A 24,683-nucleotide genomic window follows, 5' to 3' on the forward strand; every position below is an offset into this window, starting at 1 on the left:
AACTCCTTCTGTGTCAGCTCATTAGCTTCCAAGTGAGTTTGCTATTACATTCACCTTAATGTCACCTCTATTACATGAGAAGTAGAAGCTACTGCAGCTTTTCCTTCCCATGAGTCCTCATCGGATAGTTTACTGATTTTACTGTATTAGAAAATACACTGATATGAAAGTAAACGTTGGCCCAATATGATGACACTGTATCTGGGACATGTTAGTGAGACTTCAGACATGCTTCAGCAGAGTTTGCTATGGTATGAGCCACACCCAAAGAAGTGAAAATCTACCTGTTAAATGCCTAAAAGGCAATTCTGTTCTCTAAATAAGCCCTCACTGTATCTTTAAAAAAAGGTTTGCTGTTTTTCAGTGTGACAGTGGCCTGGCTTTCTTGGGACTGTAATATATTTTTTCAATGCTGAGGCTTATTTATGACATCAGATCAACCGAATAAACCACATTTGGATCACAAATATAGTCCGGTTTCATGCATTTGACGATGTACAAAGAAATAAGTGTTTACAAGACTTAGATGTAAGGTTCTGAACTTTGTTATAAGGGCCACTGCTTGGATTCGGTGCTAGTAGGGATATTACAGCCCACAACAGGAACAAGGGCCAATAGATTTTTGTTTATTTCCATTTAACTTAATTTGAGAAATAAAAGCAATGTTTAAAAACTGTGGGATCAGCTTATTTAAACATTCAGGCCTCAGGCTTACATTCATTAGCAGTACAAGATCACTACAGTGTATTATTCAATGTATTTTTTCACACTTTTACTGTGATACCCCTAAGTTTTAAACGAAAGGATGTTTGAATTTTTAATACTAAGGTTTTTCATGTTTAATATAACAAGTTAGAATAGTTTAAGTCGCTTAAAAGGGTCTCTTTTTTTCTATTGTACAACAATTGTTGCTTTAAATGAAAGAACCATGAGGTTAACGGATCCAGGTGGGCGTGGCTTGGTGTGTGACGTTACAGAGGAGCTGGTTCTGGCTGCGTGTGGAAGAGTCTGGACGTTTCCACGCTGTTTATAAAGAATACAGTTGGAGTGCGAGCCGCACACGTTCAGGCAGGACACGGACTGCTAAAGAGCACCAAAACTTTATTAGAATATATAAAACTAAAAAATAGGGCAAGGGCCGCTGGACGGGCAAGATGGGCAAGGACTACTATGACATTTTGGGAATCAAGAAAGGAGCATCAGAGGACGACATAAAGAAAGCTTATCGTAAGCAGGCTTTGCGTTTCCACCCCGACAAGAACAAATCACCAGGAGCGGAGGAGAAATTTAAAGAAATCGCTGAAGCTTACGATGTTTTGAGCGACCCAAAGAAGAAGGACATTTATGATCGTTTTGGAGAGGAAGGTAAGCATCATCTGAAACTAGTATGTGGATGGGCTAGTTAATAGGGGTTAGCTGGGTTAGGATATATTAGCAACCACTGTCGATATTTTAGGTCAAATGGTCGTTAACGATAATCTGTTTGTGTCATGGCGCTTTGTCCGTCCTTCATGGTGAGCTTTACCATAAAAGGCTCCATCGGACAGGACACACTTAATGATGATTTGGGACTATAACGGTCATTTAACATGAGTAACGTTATCTGCGCTGCTTAAAGGTTATGTGTTTGGCAGGAGAGGCAGGGTTGGCTTCATGTGTTTGTAGAGATGCTACTGGTACTAGCCTGCTGTGTGCTTGCTTTAATTTCAGCAACAGAATAATACGGAAGACGATTAGGGCCACTGAAAAAACAAACAAAGTTAACAGGTTTGTAAATTTTACTTCTGTATAATAGGAGAAAAAAAGTCGGAATTCTGACTTTAATGTCAGAATTTTTACTTTTTCTTTCAGAATTTTTACTTTTTCTTTCAGAATTTTGACTTTTTCTTTCAGAATTTTGACTTTATTATGATAATTCTGGATCTTAATGTAGATTAGCACCATGAAGGAAGACAAAAGTCAGAATTCTGGGGGGGAAAAGGTCAGAATTCTAACCTTTGTTTCCCCATATTAAACTGAAATAATTTTTAAAAATCAGATAACTTATTTTTATTTTTCCAGTGGCCCTAATCCTGAGATCAAAGTGAGAATTCTGTGAATAAAATGAGAATTCTGATATTAATGTCAGAATTCTAACTTTTTTCCCCAGATTAAACTGAAATATTATCTAAAAATCAGTTAACTTTTTTAATTTTTTCAGTGGCCCTAATCCTCTTCCGTAGACTAAAGAAGAGCTGAAACTGAGTTGAAATTGTTTCGCTTAAGTGACAGAATGCCCCACTACTTCTAATTTAAGATAATTAAAATGATTAAGAGTGGGATCCCTGTGTGCAGGCTATTTTGATGCGTTGCCATGGTTGAATTTATCATAGGAATTGTGTTCATTTTTAGAGCCCATTTTTATTTTGAAAGAGGTGAGAGGGGTTAAAAGTAGGCAGATCATAAAAAGGGTTATTGCTTTTAGTTACTCTGTGATCATAGACATCTGTCTGCATAGGATGAGTCAGAGTATATCTATAGATAAGTATTTTATACAACTCTGTTACAGACTAACTGCTAGTTGAGAAACATTAAATGATTATTATGCAACTGGCATTACATGTAGGCTTGATATTTAAATAAGAGGGTTGGGTGGGGAAAAATAACGTATGTATGTTCATAAATATGAACATAATGGAAGCTTTAGAAATGAATAGAAAACAAAAAAGAATCCAGATTTAGTTCAGGTAAAGAGCAGAGTCTCAGCTGCTCTCTGGTTTTTAGCCGAGGGTGTTTTGAATGAATATGAACCATGGCATGATGTAAAGATTTTACTCCAAATATCAATAGAAGACTGAGATTTGTTGGGCAAAAGGAGCTAACATGCAGAACAGGCCAGATACCTTTAAAATTAAACAATAAAGGAAGCGCTAACACCCAGCAGTATTCAGTACATAGCATATAAATCAGTGTCATAAAAAATAGCTTTTTAATCTTTGCAAATCTAGTGTCTTTTTTTTTTAGCACTGTTGACAATGAAAATAGCTATGTTCAGTTGTATTTGATAACCTATAATATGTGTAAACATATGCTTAATTACTGTTTATGAGCTTTATTTTCATTAGAATTAAATCAGATCTCCCTTTTTTAAAGTCTTTGAAAACAAAACAGTCTAGTTTGAATCAATGATTACTCTTAAGTGACATTTATTGTTTTCATCTTAAATGCATTGTTTTCTTATTTTCTTTATTTAGGGTTGAAAGGTGGCGGAGGACCAACAGGGGGCAGTGGACCTGGCACCTTCAGCTACACCTTTCAAGGGGATCCTCATGCCATCTTTGCAGAGTTCTTTGGTGGGCGTAAACCTTTTGAGCAGTTTTTTGGTGCTCGCAATGGAGGTATGGAGGAGGACATGGACACTGATGACCCGTTTTCTCGATTTGGGATGGGCGGCGGCGGCGGAATGGGTCCCGGTGGAATGGGTGGCTTCTCACGCTCCTTCGGCCCTGGGATGGGAGGGATGGGAGGAATGGGGGGTCACACTAGCGTTGTAAAGAAGCAACAAGACCCACCAGTGGTTCATGATCTCAGGGTGTCACTAGAAGAAGTGTTGAATGGTTGCACAAAAAAAATGAAGATCTCCCGAAAAAGACTCAACCCTGACGGCAGAACAACAAGGTCAGAGGAGAAAATCCTGGAGGTGCAGATCAAGAAAGGGTGGAAGGAGGGCACCAAGATCACTTTTGCCAAAGAAGGGGACGAGACGCCGAGGAACATTCCAGCAGACGTAGTCTTCGTGTTGAAGGACAAACCTCACCCGGTGTTCAAACGGGACGGCTCTGACATTGTTTACACTGCCAAGGTCACGCTACGTGATGTAAGTCAGGATTACTGCAAACCAGAGATATATTTTGACACATAACCATTACATGTAGAGGATTTAAATCAGTGTTTCTTTTAATGTCATTTCTAATTGTTCTCTACTGTCTTCTCGTCCCATCAGGCCTTATGTGGTTGTACAGTCCATGCACCCACGCTGGAAGGCAGGACAGTGACCGTGACGTCCACGGACATCATACAGCCTGGAATGAAGTGGCGGGTTAGCGGAGAGGGGCTGCCTTATCCCAAGCGACCCGATCGTCGAGGGGACTTGATAGTTGAGTATGAGGTGAAGTTCCCAGAAAGGCTTACTCAGAGCGCCCGGGACACCATCGCCCAGGTTCTGCCTCGATCCTAAACAGGACAAACTCGCTGGACTTATACTTGGCTGCCTTTTTTTTACTTGTGAATTGTCATGTGGGCGTCTACAAGTTAGACTTGCATTAGACGCAAAGAGCGACACTCCCAGGGTCAGCTCAGCCCTGGATGTCTTTCCATGGTCCTCTGTAGTGTAAATATGAGCTTTTGGAGGCTTTGCCTATAATAAATGAGTGCTGCTTTTCTGAGTCTTGTTTGTAAATTTGATGAGTGATATTTTGGAGTGTTTGGTTTACGGAGTTTATATTTTTCATGAAACCTGTACAATAGATAAGAGAACACTTGTGCCACTATTCTACTAAATCTTTTGTTTAGAACAATTTTCACTGAGGAACTTTCTTTTTTTGTGAATAAAGTTGAGCATCCAGATTTGCAGTGTATGGTTCACGGTTATGAGATATTTGACCGTGGAAGAACAGATTATTTTACTAAGAATGAAAGCTCACACAGAGGAATGACGCTCGGATAAATGATTGCTCTGTGAGTTCTTTGACATTGATGAACAATAAAGAAGGAAACGGTGCTGTTTACATTTGATGTCTCCTTTATTTTTCTATGATTTATTTTTTGTATTAAATTATTTCCCTCTAAGGATAAAAATGACTTCCTTACATCTTTATCTTATATGAAGTTACATACAATCACATTCAGTGATTTACAATAGTTTTGAGAGTTTCCTTTGATTCAGTAACAATATTCTTTAAATAAAACACGGTAAAGATTGCTGTATTTTCAGCTTTTATGTTACAATGTACTCAGAACAAACATTTCATATTCACAGCAATAAGAAACATTTTAATACAGAAATGTGGACTTTACGTTTTAATACCTGCCAGGAGGATGTTATGAAATCCTTTTAATTGGACAAATAAGCCTCCCTCTGAACGCATTTTCTGTTTGTTTTTTTTGTTGTTGCACAAAATCGCTTGATTTGCAAGAATAAACTAATTTAAATAGATTACCCAAGTGTTCTGTTTCTGAAATCACAAAAACAACTGTCTGTTACTAGGCTCAGCTTATTTAATCAATATATAGGAATTAGCTTGAAATTATAACCTTTGAATGAAAGATCAATAAATCAGATTTTCTTTTTATAACTACTTACCATCTTTGAAGAAAGTATAACTATAAGAAAGCTTTTAAGGCTCACACTGTTTTGCCTAAATAAACTTTTATATTGTGCATTTAAGCCTGCTGCTTTTAAACAAGGTTCCACCTTAGAAAATACCCCCCTTATACTGATATTGCTTATGTGTGTACAAACCTGACTTTTTCAGACAAAATAAGTAATGCCTTTATTGTCCTCCAGTGAAAGAAACAGGCATGTTCAAGTTTAATACGCACACAAAAAATAAAAAGCAGGCAGTTATAACACAAAAACATGCAAATGAACATGATTTTAGAGCCGAATGGTTCTAGATCATGTGAAAGGTTTTTGCTATTTCTATTTAACATAATATATAAATATATCGAGCAGATTACAAAAAGTGCAAATAATGCTTAGATCAGATCTAGAAGCTGTGCGACCAGGAGCATGTTTGTAAATACCTGTAGGGAGCAGCTGGGATGATAAAGTCTAACACAGACAGGAAGGAATGATCCAGCATCCCTTTATGAAGGATATCACAGTTTAAAGCAACAGTATTTTATTTACCTCTCTGGCTTCCTCTGGATGTGCTTCTACCAATTTACCCTTCAGTACCATGAATGTTTTAAAGTTCGCTGAGAACGTTGAGGCATTACACACTTCCTACATGAAAACCCAGCAGGAATTTCTTGTTATTGTTTTTCCCTCTTAGCTGCAGGTCCTATTAACCCCCTTATAAATTTTGTTTAAAAAAAATAAATCTGACTTTGATTTCATATTTAGTGACTTTTTAATTAAAAGAGGACATATACATAAACATATGTCAGTTTGACTCCAGGCTGTCAAGCTTTTAAAGATATACAGGAAATATCAACATTTTACATCTTTCTTCAAAGACTTCCAGGGCTCTATCTCTACATAGCAATAACCATAGCAGTGTGAGAACCACTAATAGTTAGAACAGCATGAAGAAGGAGAAACAAAGAGTTTGATATTTACCATGCCTGTGGTACGTCACTAAAGTCAGGCCAGGGGTGGAGCCTCTTAAGCCGTTTCTCTTCTCCCTGACAAATTTACAGGTGCTGGTCATAAAATTAGAATATCATGAAAAAGTAGATTGATTTCAGTAATTCCATTTAAAAAGTGAAACTTGTATATTATATTCATACATTACATACAAACTCATATATTTCAGATGTTTATTTTGTTTAATTTTGATGATTACAAATGACAACAAATGAAAATCTCAAATTCATCATATCAGAAAATTAGAATATTACTGAAGACCAATAAAAAAAAAGGATTTATAGAAATGTTGGCCAACTGAAAAGTATGAACATGAAAAGTATGAGCATGTACAGCACTCAGTATTTAGTTGGGCCTCCTTTGGCCTGTATTACTGCAGCAATGCGGCGTGGCATGGAGTCGATCAGTCTGTGGCACTGCTCAGGTGTTATGATAGCCCAGGTTGCTCTAATAGTGGCTTTTAGCTCTTCTGAATTGTTGGGTCTGGTGTATTGCATCTTCTTCTTCACAATACCCCATAGATTTTCTATGGGGTTAAGGTCAGGAGAGTTTGCTGGCCAATTAAGAACAGGGATACCATGGTCCTTCAACCAGGTACTGGTAGCTTTGGCACTGTGTGCAGGTGCCAAGTCCTGTTGGAAAATGAAATCTGCATCTCCAAAAAGTTGGTCAGCTGCAGGAAGCATGAAGTGCTCTAAAACTTCCTGGTATGTGGCTGCGTTGACCCTGGACCTCAGAAAACACAATGGACCAACACCAGCAGATGACATGGCACCCCAAACCATCACTGACTGTGGAAACTTTACACTGGACTTCAAGCAACGTGGATGAAGTGCCTCTCTTCTTTTCCTCCAGACTCTGGGACCTTGATTTCCAAAGGAAATGCAAAATTTACTTTCATCAGAGAACATGACTTTGGACCACTCACCAGCAGTCCAGTCCTGTTTCTCTTTAGCCCAGGCAAGACGCTTCTGACGCTGTCTGTGGTTCAAGAGTGGCTTGACACAAGGAATGCGACAGCAGAAACCCATGTCTTTCATACGTCTGTGTGTGGTGGTTCTTGAAGCACTCACTCCAGCTGCAGTCCACTCTTTGTGAATCTCCCCCACATTTTTGAATGGGTTTTGTTTCACAATCCTCTCCAGGGTGCGGTTATCTCTCTTGCTTGTACACTTTTTTCGACCACATCTTTTCCTTCCCTTCGCCTCTCTATTAATGTGCTTGGACACTGAGCTCTGTGAACAGCCAGCCTCTTTAGCGATGACCTTTTGTGTCTTGCCCTCCTTGTGCAAGGTGTCGATGGTCGTCTTTTGGACAACTGTCAAGTCAGCAGTCTTCCCCATGATTGTGTAGCCTATAGAACTAGACTGAAAGACCATTTAAAGGCTTTTGCAGGTGGTTTGAGTTAATTAGCTGATTAGAGTGTGGCACCACGGGCCATCAATTTTGAACCTTTTCACAATATTCTAATTTTCTGATATGATGAATTTGAGATTTTCATTTGTTGTCATTTGTAATCATCAAAATTAAACAAAATAAACATCTGAAATATATGAGTTTGTATGTAATGTATGAATATAATATACAAGTTTCACTTTTTAAATGGAATTACTGAAATCAATCTACTTTTTCATGATATTCTAATTTTATGACCAGCACCTGTAGAGGGGAAGTGTGTTTATAAGGATACTTGGAAAGAAGCGGATAGAGCTCACTGGCAAGCTTTCATTGGGTTACTCATTTTGGCAGGAGTGTACAAATCAAAAGGCAAAGCAAGAGCAAGCCTTTGGGCTGCTGAAGCTGGAAGGAAAATCCTGTCTCCATGTGTCATAAGCTGTTATGATAGGGAAACAAGTTCTCTTAAAACTCTTCTAAACTTAATGCTTCCCAGTTTTTTATCAGTTTCCAAAGACAGTTTCAGACTCTTCTCTGTTCCCAGTTTTCCATTCACATGGAGGGCTGCTTGGCTTGCAAACAGTTTGTACAGCAGCAATTTACTTCTTTAATAAATACCAAAAAGTAAATAGTTATTTTTCATCAGTAGCAGAGAATCAGGTAATGAAACTACCCCCCCCCGGTAGAGAGTGGAGGTAATTAGAGTTGAGGATATATTTGCAGTTTAAGAAGTAAAACACATATTAAGTGGATAGTTTTTAATGGGCAAGCTTTGGATAAAATGAGATGAGATCATAAAAGTGATTACCCTAAAATAACAGTAGACTATTCAATCTCTTAAGATGTGGAAACTTTTTTAAATATATTTTAACATATGTTAAATTGTTTGAACAAGATAAACATCTGTAGTTCCTGACAGCAATGTCAGTAAAAAAAAAAGCAAAAAAAAAAAAAAAAAAAGCTATGTGCTGTTCAAAGGAAAACTTAAGGCCCAATTGCACAGATGCTGCAGTATATTAACGAGAGCTTAACGAGTTGGAAACCCTTTTCCAAAACATACTAGGGCAGAAAAAGATCCTGTTAGTGTCTAATAGAATGAATCCAAAGAATAATCTCTAAACTGATGGAAAGGCTAGTGCACGATTTGCTCATGACCACAAGCACAGAAACATCTCAGTGAAACTAATAATGAATACTGTAACCTCTTCTCAACTCAATGATCTAAAGAACCTTTTTGTTTTTCAGTTAAAGCTGATTAATGTCATAACAACCGGATAACATGACTGCCTAAACAACCAAGGATTTCATCTGATCAATAAAAGAGAAAAGGATTTGATTGGCTGGTTCCAGATAAGATCCCAATGGCATGCCTTTTATCTGATACTCTTAAAGTACTGTAAACAATCAAAAATGTGGGGGCAAAAAAAAATGTCTGAGGCTAATGGCTTTAGGATGAAGTTATAGAGAGAAAAATATTGGTAAAAATAAACTTACCGGCCAGATAGACAGCAAATTATCCAGTCACATGGCTGCAGTCCTTCATGTTTAGGTGCCTGGAAAAGAGGAAGAGGACTGGGACGAGTTCTTCCTGCCTTGGACCATTGATTCAGACTGCTGCCGATGGTATGATCATTGCATGTCCTTAACGGATAATTACATCCCTCTACACCGATGTTGGCACACTGATAAACACACAATGCTTCTGCCTAACATTTATGAAACCACTTGGTTAATAATAATTTTAGAGTTAGACAGACTTATTGTCATTTATTATACACAGAGTGTATACAAAACAAATTATGTTGTTTAAAGCTTACAACAGTTAAATGAACATTACCATTTAAAGTGCAGCACTGGTCAGAATATGTAAACAGTGTAGGAGAGAAAGAACACCAGCTTAAAAAATAATGGTGCAAAAGGGTATTGATACGGAAATATGGTTCGGTGCAGTGCAAAATAAATATGGTGCAAAAATGCAATAGAATATTGCATTTTTGCAAAATAATGTTGCAAGTGTGAAATAATGTTGCAAGTGTGATGCAGGGTCCAGTTTAGAGTTCAACAGTCTGATGGCAGAGGGGAAGATGCTGTTGCTGGACCTGCAGCAAATGCTGCGAAGCCTCTTCCCAGAGGGCAGCAGGGAGAACAGTCCATGGTGGGGGGGGTGGGGGGTCACTGATGATGTTACGGGCTCGGGACATGCAGTGCTGGGACGAAATGTCCTTAATGGGTCAGTTGTTCTCATACCTGTTGTTCTCAGTTGGGTCAGTTGTTTACTGTTGTTCTCTGTGTAATTAAACATTTTCTAACACCTCACACTACAAAATAAGCGTTAAAAGCATTTATGATTTGTGCTGATGTTGTATCGGGTCAAAATTTATATTAGTCAGTTCTCAAAGGTGCAATATCGTTATCATATCAGAAATGAAGAAGTTATTTCAGGACAGCCCTACTTCAAGCAACAATTAATAACCCCTAGTACAGGAAACAGTTGATAACTGCTTGTTCCTTGTGGTATTGCTTCTTACCATCTCCTTTCCCTTATGATCACAGCCATATTTTCCTGTTGCCTTCCAGCAGGACATCACACCACATAAAAAAATAAAATAAAAATTAAATCATGGTTCCTGGACATGGTAAGGACCTCCCTGTGTCCCAGCACTCTGTCTATATAGTTATCACTCTTAATCATTATAAATAGAAAAACAACCAATTTGAAGCAACAGTATAACGATAAATGCCAATCTAGACCAAAATATCTGTCTATGTCATGAAGAAGAGTACATGTTCTGGAGGCAGTTTCCTAATAATGTGGCCTGTGGGTGTATAATTATTTTTTTTCGAGAAAACTTCACAAAATACATAATATCATTCACAGTTTATCAGATCTGAAAGTATTGTTTCATTTTTTAGAGCATCCTACATAAAAACAGCTGTAACTTATAAAACTTATATTGATTTATTCCAGAGTTGCTAAAAGGTAATATAAACAATAGCAAAGAAGCAGTGTCTTTCACTAAAGCAGTGACATTACTTTTTGCAGCAGTCATTTTCCCTTTAGTCTTTTCGGACTTTTTGATGAAGAGCCTGATCTCCCAGAGATTTTATGTGGTTTAACGGGGCCTTCATTATTGAAACAAATAGTCCTTAGGTTGCCCTCAGATACCCGTGACCTGATCTGCAGACAGACCACTTATTGAGTCTGATGGCCTCCAGCATAATGGGATCTAGACTTTTGGAGGCACACGAATGACTGGGGGAGGTAGACATGAACACTGAGGACTTTATAGCCCATCACAGTCATGAGCTGGTTCCTCAATGCTGAGTGGAAGAGATAGGAAAAACTAGCATATGCAGTAGGTTGGCTGTAGAGGATAAATAGAGGCATGGTACACCAGACCCGCTCCCTTTTCATGCAGAGGAAGACTGAACAAGAGCTGCTGCAAGTTTTTTTTTTTTCTTTTGCCAAAGAATCGTTTCAGGGGAGTGTTGCTTTTGTCTATGAGGCGTTCCTGTTTAATGGCAGTAAATCAGATTACTAGTTCAAGCTGAAAGTTTCTTCCACACTCTTTTTTCACTTGGAATCGAGCAATGAGGTCTCTTCTCCTCACCGTTTGTTGCTTTTCAGGTACGTTTCTTCATTTTAGCCTGGGCTGCTGTGTTTTAAATCTTTTATGATATAAATTACACTTATATCACTTTTGCATGGGATTAAGTTAATGTTTTTGAGTAAGAAAAAAAAGGATAATCTATTTAATACCACAGACTAATATAAGTTTAAATTTGCCTTAAATCTGTGTCTTTTTCCTCTTTGAAATCTCAGGTTGCATAACAACAATTCTGCATTTTTTAGGACAACAAACAGCAACAGTTTATTCAGGCAGATCAGATAAGATTTGATAAAGGGCAACCCAGAGGGGGCAGCATTAGATAGATAAGTGGAAGAAGAATGACGTCTAAGATGTACTGTTCTGCATTAAATGTTTTTCCCAGATATTGCCACTCTATCGTGGTTCTGGAAATGCAAAAGAAACTATCATGTTTTCATTATATAATAGTCTGTTCTTTCCAGATGGAGATGTTTTTGCTCTTTGCACATTCTCTAAAATTACGGTAATACAGGAACTGTTTTGGTTGAAAATTTAGGCTGTAAAAGGAGATGGAAAATAACTTGTATAACTCTATACACAACTTTTTTTCCCCTTAATTTTTATGTTCATGGATGAAACAGTCTAGTGAATCTCCAAATCTTCACCTTCTCTCTTAAAAGCTTGCAAGTCAGTACTTAGTTTATGCAGCAACACTTGAGCTTTGTTGCAAAGTTAGCTTTCTTGAAAGTTGAAAGTGCTGGAATTTTCTTTTTCCTAAATTAAATAAATGTATATTTTTGGTGGAAATGTTACATAGAAATAAAAAGCTACCTTCCCAGTACTAGAAAATTATTGTTCAAATAAAAAAATGGATAAAGGTAATATTTTCCTCTTTTAGCCAAAATTGAAATTCAAATCTAAATTATATAAAGCTTAAAATATACATATTTTCTTATAAAGCACATTTAAAACTAGCTGACCTAAGTGCTGTGTGTTCAAATTATACAGAGTTAAAGGCACACTATGCAACATTTTTCAGTTAATTAATGTGTTCCATAACGTTATGCATGATTAAATGATTCATTTCAGGTTGAACAAAGGTATTCTCGGCCGCCCTGGTGGTCTGTGGGGGAAATACTGCACTTGCAATTGCAGGAGCACCTACCTGCACCCACAGGCTCAGAAGTCTCGTGAGAGTCAGTCTTGCTTTACGGCGAGAACTGCTACACGCCCCCAGTTAAAAGCATTCTCGTTGCTAGCACAGTGGCGATCTTTGTGCAGTTATGCTACGTTCACATCGGACGCAGCAAAATCGCGTCTGCTGCTTCATTTTTGCTGCTTGTACCAGTTAGTTCTGACGCGCGGCTGAAGCAGCTTTGCTGCTCTGGCTGCGCGGTGCAAAAGTGTGTCTGACGCGCTTTGGGCGGAGCTTCACTATCCTTTGTCTGCCTTGCAGCTATATTTGCTGTGATCAGTGGGAATAAAGTAGTTTTAATATGTGTTTAAGTGAGAAAATACACCTGAAAACGTAATCAGTGCCGTCAGTTCATTCAGATTATTATCCTGCCTTCAATATTTTTTCTGTCGGAGCCGCTCAGACCCCCACATACCAGCGGTGCGCCGACAGTAGGGATCCCTTCATCAGCAGCCTCTGGCCGGGTTGCCTCCTCGCGGTTCACCACGGCAGCTGGTAGGTGTTTTTCATCTAAATAATCCAAACTGCATATTCTGCCGGCAGATTTCTGTATTTTAAGTTAATTTAGGCGTCAATAAACTGTTTAAGAGGAGTGATCATCAGCGCTGTGTCTCTCTCCCTGCGTCAGATGCTTAAACGCGCCCGATGCGCTGCTTCAGCTGCTCAGACGTGCTGCGCCTGCTGCTCAAAACGCGCCGCGGGACCTTTTGCTGCGCCTTGACGTTACGTTGCATGTAAACTTGCTGCTTCTGTCGCGCCAGCTGCGGTGTGAACGCAGTATTAGTCATTCGTTGCGTTCGCCTGTCTGCTAAGCTCAAAACAACCGCGCCTGGCTTGACGGAGAAACCAGGAGAACAGCTGTGCATATTTACGACAGTGCACTTTTACTTTCGCCCTCTGGGGGGAGCCTCGCTGGAAAATCAACACCGGTTGCATAGTGTACCTTTAAATACAAATTTTAATTATAAAAGACAGTAAAGGAGCCTGCCTAACATGGTGAGTTAATGTATCCCACAAGTGTAAAAGCAAGTTAGTGATAAGCTTCAGCATTGACCTTAGAACCGCCAGTAGCAGTTGACCAGCTGACATTTGTCGAATACAACGAGGGAATCAAATCCTAAAGATAATGGAGGAGCAAAAGCTTTCAGGCATTTTAGAACAAAATAGTTTAAAAATCAGCCCTTATCCACACATAGATTCATTGTGGAACAGCCATAACAGCAGTGCTGTGCTGTGACCTGTGTGATCAGGGCAATGGGCAGCATTGTGACACCCAGCATGAACAAGCTGGGTGTCACAAGGACCACTTGGGAGGAATAGTATGACCTCAGCCTTGGTTGCATCTAGACATTCATCAAAAGATTCATGGAATTAGCATCTTGCTTTTTCAAATGTAGACTTGAGAGTCATTGACATAACAATAAAAGGACACATCCGACTTCTGAAAAACGGAACCCAAGAATTAGATATACGGAGTAAAGAGAAAGGGTCTTAGCGTAGACCCCTGAGTAACCTATTGAGGACAGGAAATCCCTCATGGCGACACTAAAAGTTATGAAGGCCAGATAAAACTTAAACCACTCCAAAGCAGCACCTCTAATACAAACACAATGAGCACCAGGGCAACATAGTTATCAGCTTCCGCAGCTAAAGATATATCATTAAAAACCCAAAAAAGAGCAGATTCTGTCCTGGGAAACATTTAAAATCTTGATATTGAAAACATCAAACAAACAGAAGAGCCAAGAATTTTATAGATTGTTCTGATCTTGAAAAAATTATACATGTTTGTATTAGAACTAGAATCATCTACTGTTAATCTTTTTGCAAATATTTCTTACTCAAGCCTCATCAAGGCCCCCATTGTATCCTCCTTTCACTGCCTCATTTCTACAATAGATTTAAAACTTTATTTTCTTTTTCTTTTTCTTTTTAAAGCTTTTAATGGTTTGGCCCCAACTAATTTTCTGAAATGTGGCCGGTGTTTGCACCTACCGGCCACCGTAGTTTCTGCTTAAAAGGCAGATCCCCAAAGTCTTTGTCCCAGTTCGTCTGCCAAATGGGTCTTGTCGGTCGCAGACCTGACCTGGGCCTTTTTAGATCCAGACTTTTAATGATCTCTGCGGATTTTTCCCTCATATTTCTAACAATTTCTTTGATTTTTTTTAATGTATGTGTACTTTAGTTGTTTTATATATTTTTGCATATTTTTTGTTTTTTGTTGAGTTCTTTGTGGTTGGCTTTTTAAGAGCCATATAATTAAAAAACTGAAATGAATGAATAAAACAGCAACAGAAGTTGTTCTAGCCTTGGACAATCCCATTCACATAATTTCAAATCAAAATTAAATAAGAAATAAAAGCTGTTTTACATCGAATCTGTCCTGAATTTGAATAACATGTAGCTATTCAACAGAACATGAATCACTGTAGTTTATTTTTTCAAATATACACCTATATTAAAAAAAATGTTGAAAATAAAAAAATGTAACAATATATACTTTTGGTTTGAAATTGAAATATTAAGCACAGCAGTGGTTAGTTATATAAAAGCATTAGAACCTGTTAATTGCTTTATTCAGGGTTAGATCATCTGGTTTTAGATAAACAAATATGAAAGGAGAGTCTCCCTCGGTATGGAACTGAAGTGGTTTGCGTGATGCTAATGGCAATAACAACTTATCAAATTCCTAAAAATACCCATCCCACATAGGCTGACAATTCCAGAATTCACTCTGGTTTAATATGCGAAATTAGTGGCTCAGGAAGCATGAAATACTATTTTCATGCCTAGATAAAGCTACAGAGTCGAGCTCTTTGCCCAACAGAGGATCCTTGATATGTCTTTATGTTCTGTTCTCTGTTTCCCATCTTAGCAAATAATAAATACATGAATAAATGAATGAATAAATTTATTCACTCTAGATGAAAAGATAATTCATAAAAGGATCAAACGCCATCACTGCCACCTTGAGTTGGGTAGGAGTAGCTGAGCAGCTTAAGGTTCAAGGAGGTAATCAAAGCAATCCAACTATAAAAAGGTTGAGCTAATATGAACAAATATTACATTAAGTAGTACATCAATGTGGTGCACTGAAAAAAATAATGCAACTGCTTTTGGTATTTACTTAATCATATTAAGTTACTTTAACACAATTGTTTCATGTTTGCAGGGTAGGAAATAAAACAACTAAATATGATTAAGTAAATGCCAAAAGCGGTTACATCATTCTTTCAATGTGTGGTTTTAGGATTCACACACTGCAATGACAAGAACATTTTGCATCTCCATGAGGTTTGTCATCAAAGAGAAGCATGAAGTAATTAGCTGGTAGCTGGCTTTGCTTAGTTTGGACCTGATAAATCACATCGGACCAACAGCAGCAGAGGACATGGTTCCCTAAATCAATACCTCAACCAATGTGGATTCTCTCTTAGAGCTGTTTGGGCTGTTAAAGAACAGTCCAGTTGTATTTCTCCTTGATACCCAGGTCCTGGTGTCTTTTGAAATTATGACTCCAACCGCAGGCAGTGACTGTTCATGACTTCCCCATGGCTATTACAAAGCATTTCTTTATCACATATCAATTTTCATTGGTCTTATGTAATATTTTAATCTGAATATAAATTTTCCATTAGCTGTTAGACATAAAACACTTTTTTTTTTTAATTTCATTTTAGTTTTTCCATTAGATGTTGATTGTTGAACAACTTTCCAGGCATATCTGAATAATAAGTGCATTTAAATATACATATTGTATATATCCTTTACTTTTTACTGCACATTTTGTGCTCAAACTAAAGAAGAGATTTACCCATCATCTTCAAGACATTTTTTGTTTCCTCTCTGCAGTTTTCCACCTGGATGCATCCCAGGTTCTCGAAGTGAACGGCCAGGTTGGAGGAAATGTCTCCATCCACTGTTTTGATAGCTGGTCTGCAGTCAACATTTCAGAGCTGGACAGTGTGCATTTCTGCAATGGTATCTGCTCTGCTGAAAACACCATCATTCAGATGGAGATGATGAGCTCTTCTGTAAAATGGGATGGGAGATACAGCATGGAGTTGGATGGAGAAGACGGGGTCTTTACTGTGACAATAAACAAGCTAAAGAGAACTGATACTGGCAGTTATCTTTGTGCAATGAGTAGAAGCCTAAAACTAATGTTCCAAGAAGTTAGTCTAAAAGTGGTTGATGGTAAGTTTTTAGGTGGATGAATAATCTTCTTGGTGTTAAAATAGAAGTAACTTCATTATTACATACCAAAAATCCTAATAGAACAACATACTTCCTTATTAGGATGTTACATGATTTATAAATATTAGCAAAATATAAATTTCAATATTATTAAACAATATACATATTTTGATAATTTCACAATTATGAATGTATGCATTATAATTATTTGATTTGATATTCTTAATATATCTTTATTATCGATTAACGTAATTATTGAATTTCCTTTTGGAATTATTAAAGTATTTTTGAAATGAGTTTAATAGACACAGGTCTTTTCCTCTAGCCTCAGAGGTTTGTTCAAGAACATCAGCGAACAAAAAGCCTGTTAAAGACCAGGAAGGGATGAAAACATAGAGAAATTTAAAGCAGGATTATGTTAAAACCAGGTAAAAACTCCAGTCTAAATATTTCCCATTTATATACTTTTCCACTTTTTGTTATGTTTCAACCAAAAAATGAAAAGTGTTGGGAAAACTTCTTTGTGAAACTGTATGAAGGAGCGGATTGTTTAGATAATTATCCTCTCAAAAGTGCTACGAGCTCAAAACAACAAAGCTCAGAAAAGTTGGCGCTGACCTACTTGATACTGACAGCCTAGGGTCATTTTGAAGAACAGTCAACCTTGTGATGCCTTCCTGATGGACAGATAGTAAAACCCTGATCTCTGCCAGAATTTTAAAACATCTACCTCTCAAATTGTTTTTACTTAAGTCACCCAGGATGTGATTATTTAATCATTTTTACCACCAAAATCAACTTGAGATGGCTTTAGTATAAACTAAAGGCAACAGATATTTCCTAACTTTAACCATTTTTTATTTTAAATGCTTTTTATTCCACATAAAAGTCTGTTGATTAAATGGGACTGGTTGCTTTTAATAGACAAAGGATGGAACATCATTTGAAAAATGAATTTGAAAGTTTTAGAATATATTTAAACATAAAAAGTACAATGAAAATGATTGATCTCTCTCTTCATAATCAGTTGTCCTATGAAATGACATGCATTACATGGATCTATTATTGCTGAACAGTTTTTTACATGAAGAACCTAAAATCTTTTAATCTGAAAGTCCGCTTCGCTATAACCATAATCTTTAGGTCCATTGATTCTCTATCTAATCTAAGATAGGACTCTAATTTAAAGCATATAATGGTATTACTTAAATAAAAAAACAAAAAACCAAAAGGGAAAGATTAACTGAAACATGTTGTTTTTTTTTAAAGGGAATTAAAAACTTTGTGTCCAAGTATTTGGTAATATTTTTTCTGCTAGCAAAACTGATTACACAATATCTCTCTTTTAAAATATCCTGTTTTGGATTTATCCAACTTATAAATCTACATTTCAACTGACTTGGAGTTATTTAATAGTCCAATCCGTATTCTGTGAATGTGAGAAGCTTTATCTTGTGATTACTTGGTAATGTGTTTTTTTTTTATCTTAGCTATATGTTAAAACGTCACATGAGCCTAGACATATTTATCCTCACTGACCAGCCATTTGTCTTGGCCTCTCAAAGTTTCCACTGTTCCTGCTGGATCCCCTGAAGCCCCCAATACCACCCAGCAGGCAGGGCTACGCTCTCCCAGAGGCAGCTTTCCATCAAACGATGAAGCATCTCACGTTACAATCATGCCACCATCTTCAGACAGGAAGAGAAGACAGAAAGAAGCAAACCACCTAACAGGTATCACACCTTTTCAAGACAAAACCTTAAAATATTATAGAGCAAGTCTTGAAATACATTGATTAGGTTTAAAATGTATTTATGTTTATTTCTAATCAAAATTATTGCCTCAAGTTATGGTTGATGTTCCCCAAATGAAATTCAGGAAACAACAGGATAAGATCAATGTCCTAAATATGAGTAATTAACTGCACATGAAAATATTACTACTAGTATTATATAACGTAAGAATAGGTAAGTTCAAAGGGATAGATAATATTTCAGCAGCATGAAGAGATTAAAATAAAATAAGAACAAACATAACATTAATTAAAGGGTCAGGTAATTGTTTCTCTTTATTTTTTGTTTCTTTTCTGTACATGGTATTAACACTACAGGATTAATTCACTAAGCCTGTCCTTTTCAGACATTTTTTACAACACAAACAATTCAACTTCCTGGAACGTAGACCCTCTATTAAGTCTCAAACTGGTCCAGTTATTTTATTTATATTGCATTATGTAAAAGAAACTATAGCTTTAAATTTTTGAATGCATTAAACGGAAAATAAATTCATGATTAAAATAAAAAGTACATAATGTATCATTGTTATATATATAATACATATAAAATATTTTAGATTTCTTGCTTTATTCATATCTGGTAAGTAGTAAAATGTTACTAAAACCAAATTTAGGAAAAATTAAGACAACTATGTCTTAATTTAACTATATCAATATGATCACAGAATTAAAAGAAGTATAAAACTTTTTTTTTAGAAAATATGATTTAAAGGTGTTAAACCATTGATAAGTCATAATAATCTCCTCAAGCATAGAAAACACCATAAAGCATTGTTCTCAGTCGAGTCTGTAGTACAGGAACTGAGGACTTCAGGATTTGGCCATATGGTGTTAGAAGATCTGAAATATAATCATGTCTAACACAAGATTTAAACTCCAAATAACCTCAATAACGTCTCAAAATTAACATGTAGCCAAAGAAAATATGTATAAAAAAAAACTATTTTTTGTTCTCTTGGTTTTAGAGAGAACTCCAGCTGCAGCATTTTAAACCAAGCCTAGTTTATGTAAGCTCTGCTGGCCAAAACAAATTTATAATGAGTTCCAATAACTGAGTCTAGTGGACATAATGAATCATGAATGACTTTCTCTTTTGGGTAAAAGTGAACTGACCTCACTGATATTCTGTTTGACTGCATGTCTGTATAATCTAAATTGACATGTTTATTTAAGATGAGGATCATTTGACAGTGTTACTGTGTGTTATTGAGGTTAACAGAAACCACATGTCATCACTACAAGGTATATCTGGAAAGCAAAGATGAAAAATAGAAAACTAAGAAATCACATAAATGTAAGTATTCACATCTTTTGCCGTGAAGTCTGTATTAAGCTGAGGTTCATGCTTTTTCTACTGATCATCTTGAGATGTTGCTGCAGCTTTTTTGAAGTCGGCCTTTGGTAGATTTAGTTAAAGGTAAAAGATTAGGAGAGGAACCCACTGGTCCATATAAGGTCCTACAGTGTGTAACCACCAAGCATGAAGTCGAAGAATTTGTCTGTAGACCTCTGAGAGCGCAAATCTGGGTAAGAATTCAGAAAAAAATGGATGCTGCTTTAAAAGCCCCAATGAGCAATGGACATTTTGAGCCCACAGGATTCTCCCCAGAGCTGCTGCACTGTCTACACTAAGAAGGTCACTCTGTCAGAGCTCTAGGAAGATCTTCAAGAGAGACAACTATCTGTACAGCATGTTTTGTAGATTAGCCAGATGAAAATCATTTGGGAAAAGACGCTGGCAACCCATCTGATGTTTCCCAAAAGACACTAGAAGAACTCTAAGCTCATGAGATACACAATTCTCTGGTCTGACGAGACAAATTGTAAAATCTTAAAGCCTGAGCTCCTGGCCATACTTAGTGATTGGCCGTTCCCCCAAATGAATATACACGTTTGATATTCAGAGCTGAAGAGTCAATGGCGTAACTAAGCAGAGACTGCAGTTGCTTAGGGGCCCTCGACCTCTTGGAGGCCCCGTCACTGACATCTGGTTCGCCCCCTACGCAATTGTGGACTAGGATTTCTCTTTGCAGATGTGATGGTGCGAAAAATTCCTCTTAAATCCACCTGATACTAGATAGTCTGACCACACCTTATTTATACCCCAACACATGGCAGATTTCAACAGGATGGTGAGCCGTTTAAATGGGACACCAATAGCAAAGCAGACAGTGGTACTTTTAATTACTATGTTAATAACGTTGTTAATAATGTTGTGTCGTTACGCCATTGTGAAGAGGTATAGGCCCAATAAAATACAAGGAAAAAAAAGAAGTATAAAATTAAAGTAACATTACTACTTTGATAAAATACACCCACAAGATCTTCAAGTTTCTCTTCTAAAAAAGCGCAATAACAAAACATATAAATAAAGACACAAAACTGGCTTATATTGGAAAGAGAACTGGACTTTCGGCTCACAAGCTGACTGTTGGGCCGGGCCTAGGCCCTGTGGGCTCATGGATAGTATCTGAGCGTCCCTTTGTCCCTTTGCCTTCTAATTTAAGCCTGTTTTGTGGTTGCAATTACATCCGGCATGTCTGCATAGACTTTGGATTTTACATTTTCAGCTTACGAAAACAAACAAAAAGATCAACCAGCTACCAACGCTTTAGTGATTTTAATGTGAAATCTTTTTTATGAGAGGATGTTTTAAACAATGTAATAACCATCAGCCTTTGTTGTCTGCAGACACAATGGTTGTCATAATCATCTCTGGAAGCCTGGCTTTTCTGGTTTGTGCCATTATCCCTCTTATATTCTACAGACGGTGGCGAAATATAGCAGGTAAGTTTATACAAGAGGAGAATTCTGAAATCTTGCTGCATAAAATACTTAGATGTACTCCTTATGCTATTCATTTTCTTTAGGTCAAAACAAACAGGCAGAAAACATAAATGCGGTAAGTTTTTTTTTGCCTTTTTAATGTGCTTCATAGTTATAAAAAGGTAAATTTTAATGTTTAAATTCTTTACAGAATGACTGCTGTCAGGAAAATGTAAATACAGCTTCCACTCAAATAGCAGTGGGCGTTCAGACTTCAGAAGAGGATCCTCCAAAATCTGAGGCAGAGGACAACCTCCAGTACGCTGAGGTCTATGAGGGGCTGGATCCCAAAACCCTCGAATGAGCAGGAATTATTCAGTTTCTTTGCTGTTTTTTATTGTGAAACTAACACACTCTATTCTATGTGAAATCATAACATCTCTTTGAATATCTCTCCGTACTATCTGTTGCTAAAGTTGTAGCGTTTCCAGAGTGATAGCTGAGCTTAAACAAATTCTAAGAACAACACAAAGAAGCATGCAGCTGCATGGGCCTCATCCAAACATGCATATATTAACAGCGTGCAAAGTCGAACTATTAACTGGATGCACACACAGAAATGCTTTTGTAAAATTACCAAAATAAATACACAGCTAAGCTTGTTTGACCTTCAGGAATATGCAGAACATATTGATAATCAGGGCATGCAAAATTGAGAAGCATGTGCTAAAAATTGAAATTACTTAGAACAAGCAACGTGATTCGGAAACCATGAAAGAGATGGTGGGTGTAATGTCTGCTTCTACAGTTTTTTTAGTCCTTTGACCGTCAGGTAAAACTTACACGCAAAAATGTCTGTTGTCATCAGGAGAAGGAGACATAAGTGCAACCACAGACAATGGAAAGAAAATGTGACATATGTATATTAATTTATTTGGAGTATTATTATTATGAGACTAGTAATGAACTGATACTGTTCCTACAGATACTTTATATACTCAAAATGCACTGATGTCCCCTGGCTGTATACTTCCTAAAATGTGCAGACATTAAACAACATTCCCTATGAACGCCTCACAATCAGAAACAGTCTTTAACAATTATCTAATAAAGGCAGATATGCTGTCTGGAAAAGGTTCCCTTCAAACCGGACACAACCGGAGCAGTTTGCTCATGAGGAGTTGAGCAAAATACCTGCTGAGAGGAGCAGAAATCTCATTGACACCTACAGGAATTGTTTGATTGCCTCAAAAGGTTGTGCAACAAAATATTAAGTTAAGGGTACCATCATTTTTACACAGGCCTGCTTCGGGAGTTTATTTTCTAAAATGTTTCCTTGAAAAGGAACGTCTGAAGTTTATTATTTTTTTTTTTTTATTTTAACGGGATTTTTTATTTCTTATTACTTTTGTCAGATTCAAGTAATTTCTGTGACCATTGTCCACGTGTGTAGTAGTTGTCCTGTTATTCAGTTCTGAGGCATCAGATGAATTGCCTTTATTTGCATACTTTAAATCACAGTTAGATCAAGCATAAAAAGGGCTTAAAACAAATCGGCCTTTTACTAATGAATAGGAAGTTGTTTTTTTCCCAATGAGTGGAAATTTGTGTTGATCAGAGGTGAAAAAGGTTATCATATTTTATTACACATTTTTTTAACTTTAAAGCCACTTAGGGTTAAGGCACTTTTACTGCCTTCTGGGATTTTGTTCTGGATTAGTGGAGCATAAAAGCAAATGCTAACTTTCTATGTTTGGTTTTGGTTCTGCGGTTGCAGAGTAGATCTTTGGCTGGTTGATGTGTTAACAACAAGTCTGTAATCTTTTTTGGTGATAACTTTAATATCTAATCTCTGAGATACAGGTAACCAGTGATGTGCCTTTCTTTCTAATTTTTGTTGAGGATGCAGGCAGCAGCATTCAGCTGCAGCAGATCTGTGAAGACATTGTTGCAATAGTCAATTCTGTTAAAAACGAACACATGAATAGGTTTTTAAAGTCCTGTCAAGACGTGAGTCCTCTAATCCTGGAGATGTTCTTTAGGTGATTGAAGATCAACTTTGTTGCTGTCTTTATGTGCCCCTGAAGGTTCAGTATTGAGTTAATCACGGCATCAAGATAGTGAGCCTGATAAGTGGTTTCTACTCTCTCAATGAATTAATTGAAGCTGGCTTGTAACTTGTTTTTTTTCTCCTTGGGTCCAAAAATGATTACCTCAAATGATCTGATGGCTTCCAGGACAAAAGGTGCAGTAATGGTCACTTCAAGTTTTCCTACAGATGATAGGTCCTAATTTTATTTATCAATTAAACAGAAAGGTCTCTTCTATTCTCCACCATATGGATCTTTCCCACATAGAGGTTCCCATTTGCAAAAATATGGCTGCCTTTGTTATTCACAAAATAAAACCACTCACCGACTTCTTATGATGAAAACCAGAAGCAGAACCACAATTCTGATTCAAATAGAGTTGTCATGGCCACTTTCATCACTTTCAACCTCTACATCTGCACACAGTGTTGATACAGTACATCCCTGGAAACACACCCACTTTTTGCACATGAAACTCTCTGTTTGCACAAGCAATTAGCGTTAAGTAGATCATGTTCAGTACATACATATTGCCTGACATGGCAGACCACCATTAAACACATGATTAAAGAAAGACAATAAAAAGGACCAGCAGAGGGCACCACATGTGTGATGTTATTAGGCACTGAACGTGATCAAGACAAAAAGGCAGTTTATCCCAGAAGAACATAAAAAAAACAGTTACAAGGGAGTAAAATCCAATACAGTGGAAAGGGAGTTGAGAAGGAAAGATGGTATAGAAACTAAAGAGAGAGAGAAATAGATAGAGACAGGAAACAGCTCATGAAGAGAAGGAAAATAAAACAAAACAGCAAAAATAGACAACAAAGAGGATATACAGCAACTCCTTGAAGTCTTCTTCCTGTGTTAGATGAGAGGGAAAGAAAACAGAGAACATAACAACAGCAAAAGAGGACAACAGACAACCAGAGTAAACGTCAATAAAAAGCTCCAAGAACAGCGGTATCCCTTACATATCCATATGTATGGAAGGCAAACTCTATGGTAAATACACAATATTAATCAGGGTGGTATATACCCGTAGCTGCAGCTTAGTATTTACTAATACTGAATATCAGTGAGCACCTGGAAGCAAAAGCTCTTGGTATATATGAGTGGGCATGCTTGTTCATAAAGGATTAACAAAGCTTCTTCAGAAATAAAATATGCTCAAAACAGGTGTGGGTGGTTCCAGACTCTCACTACAGGTCAGAGGAATCCATAAAGATGCAATCCTTGCCCTATATATCCAGGGGCATCCCAGATCACTTGGAAACAAGAGGGGCAAACATAGGGATGGCTGAAC

General features: G+C 37.2%; 2 protein-coding genes across 2 annotated transcripts; both read left to right on the forward strand.

The window, feature by feature from the left end:
* The first annotated feature begins 1,003 nt into the window (after nt 1-1,003).
* On the forward strand, nt 1,004-4,768 carry dnajb1b (DnaJ heat shock protein family (Hsp40) member B1b). The gene is made up of 3 exons (XM_038307356.1): nt 1,004-1,365; nt 3,234-3,856; nt 3,983-4,768. Exons 1-3 carry the CDS (start codon nt 1,155-1,157, stop codon nt 4,214-4,216), a joined length of 1,068 nt encoding a protein of 355 aa, XP_038163284.1. The 5' UTR covers nt 1,004-1,154; the 3' UTR covers nt 4,217-4,768.
* A 6,301-nt stretch (nt 4,769-11,069) lies between these two features.
* Nucleotides 11,070-23,597, forward strand: LOC119798045. The gene is made up of 6 exons (XM_038307390.1): nt 11,070-11,372; nt 16,382-16,726; nt 18,292-18,459; nt 21,213-21,308; nt 21,392-21,423; nt 21,499-23,597. Exons 1-6 carry the CDS (start codon nt 11,336-11,338, stop codon nt 21,649-21,651), a joined length of 831 nt encoding a protein of 276 aa, XP_038163318.1. The 5' UTR covers nt 11,070-11,335; the 3' UTR covers nt 21,652-23,597.
* The last annotated feature ends 1,086 nt before the right edge of the window (nt 23,598-24,683 follow it).

The sequence above is a fragment of the Cyprinodon tularosa genome, unplaced genomic scaffold (genome assembly GCF_016077235.1).
Source record: "Cyprinodon tularosa strain WSP-4 unplaced genomic scaffold, ASM1607723v1 ctg608, whole genome shotgun sequence".
In the NCBI taxonomy this organism is placed as follows: domain Eukaryota; kingdom Metazoa; phylum Chordata; class Actinopteri; order Cyprinodontiformes; family Cyprinodontidae; genus Cyprinodon; species Cyprinodon tularosa.

Excerpts from the sequence above, each read along its gene's own strand:
- dnajb1b (XM_038307356.1), top strand. The coding sequence starts at position 1,155 with ATGGGCAAGGACTACTATGACATTTTGGGAATCAAGAAAGGAGCATCA. Across the intron at positions 1,366-3,233 it reads TGATCGTTTTGGAGAGGAAG|GGTTGAAAGGTGGCGGAGGA; the intron begins GTAAGCATCATC and ends TTCTTTATTTAG. Across the intron at positions 3,857-3,982 it reads CCAAGGTCACGCTACGTGAT|GCCTTATGTGGTTGTACAGT; the intron begins GTAAGTCAGGAT and ends TCGTCCCATCAG.
- LOC119798045 (XM_038307390.1), top strand. The coding sequence starts at position 11,336 with ATGAGGTCTCTTCTCCTCACCGTTTGTTGCTTTTCAG. Across the intron at positions 16,727-18,291 it reads TAGTCTAAAAGTGGTTGATG|TTTCCACTGTTCCTGCTGGA; the intron begins GTAAGTTTTTAG and ends GGCCTCTCAAAG. Across the intron at positions 21,309-21,391 it reads ACGGTGGCGAAATATAGCAG|GTCAAAACAAACAGGCAGAA; the intron begins GTAAGTTTATAC and ends CATTTTCTTTAG.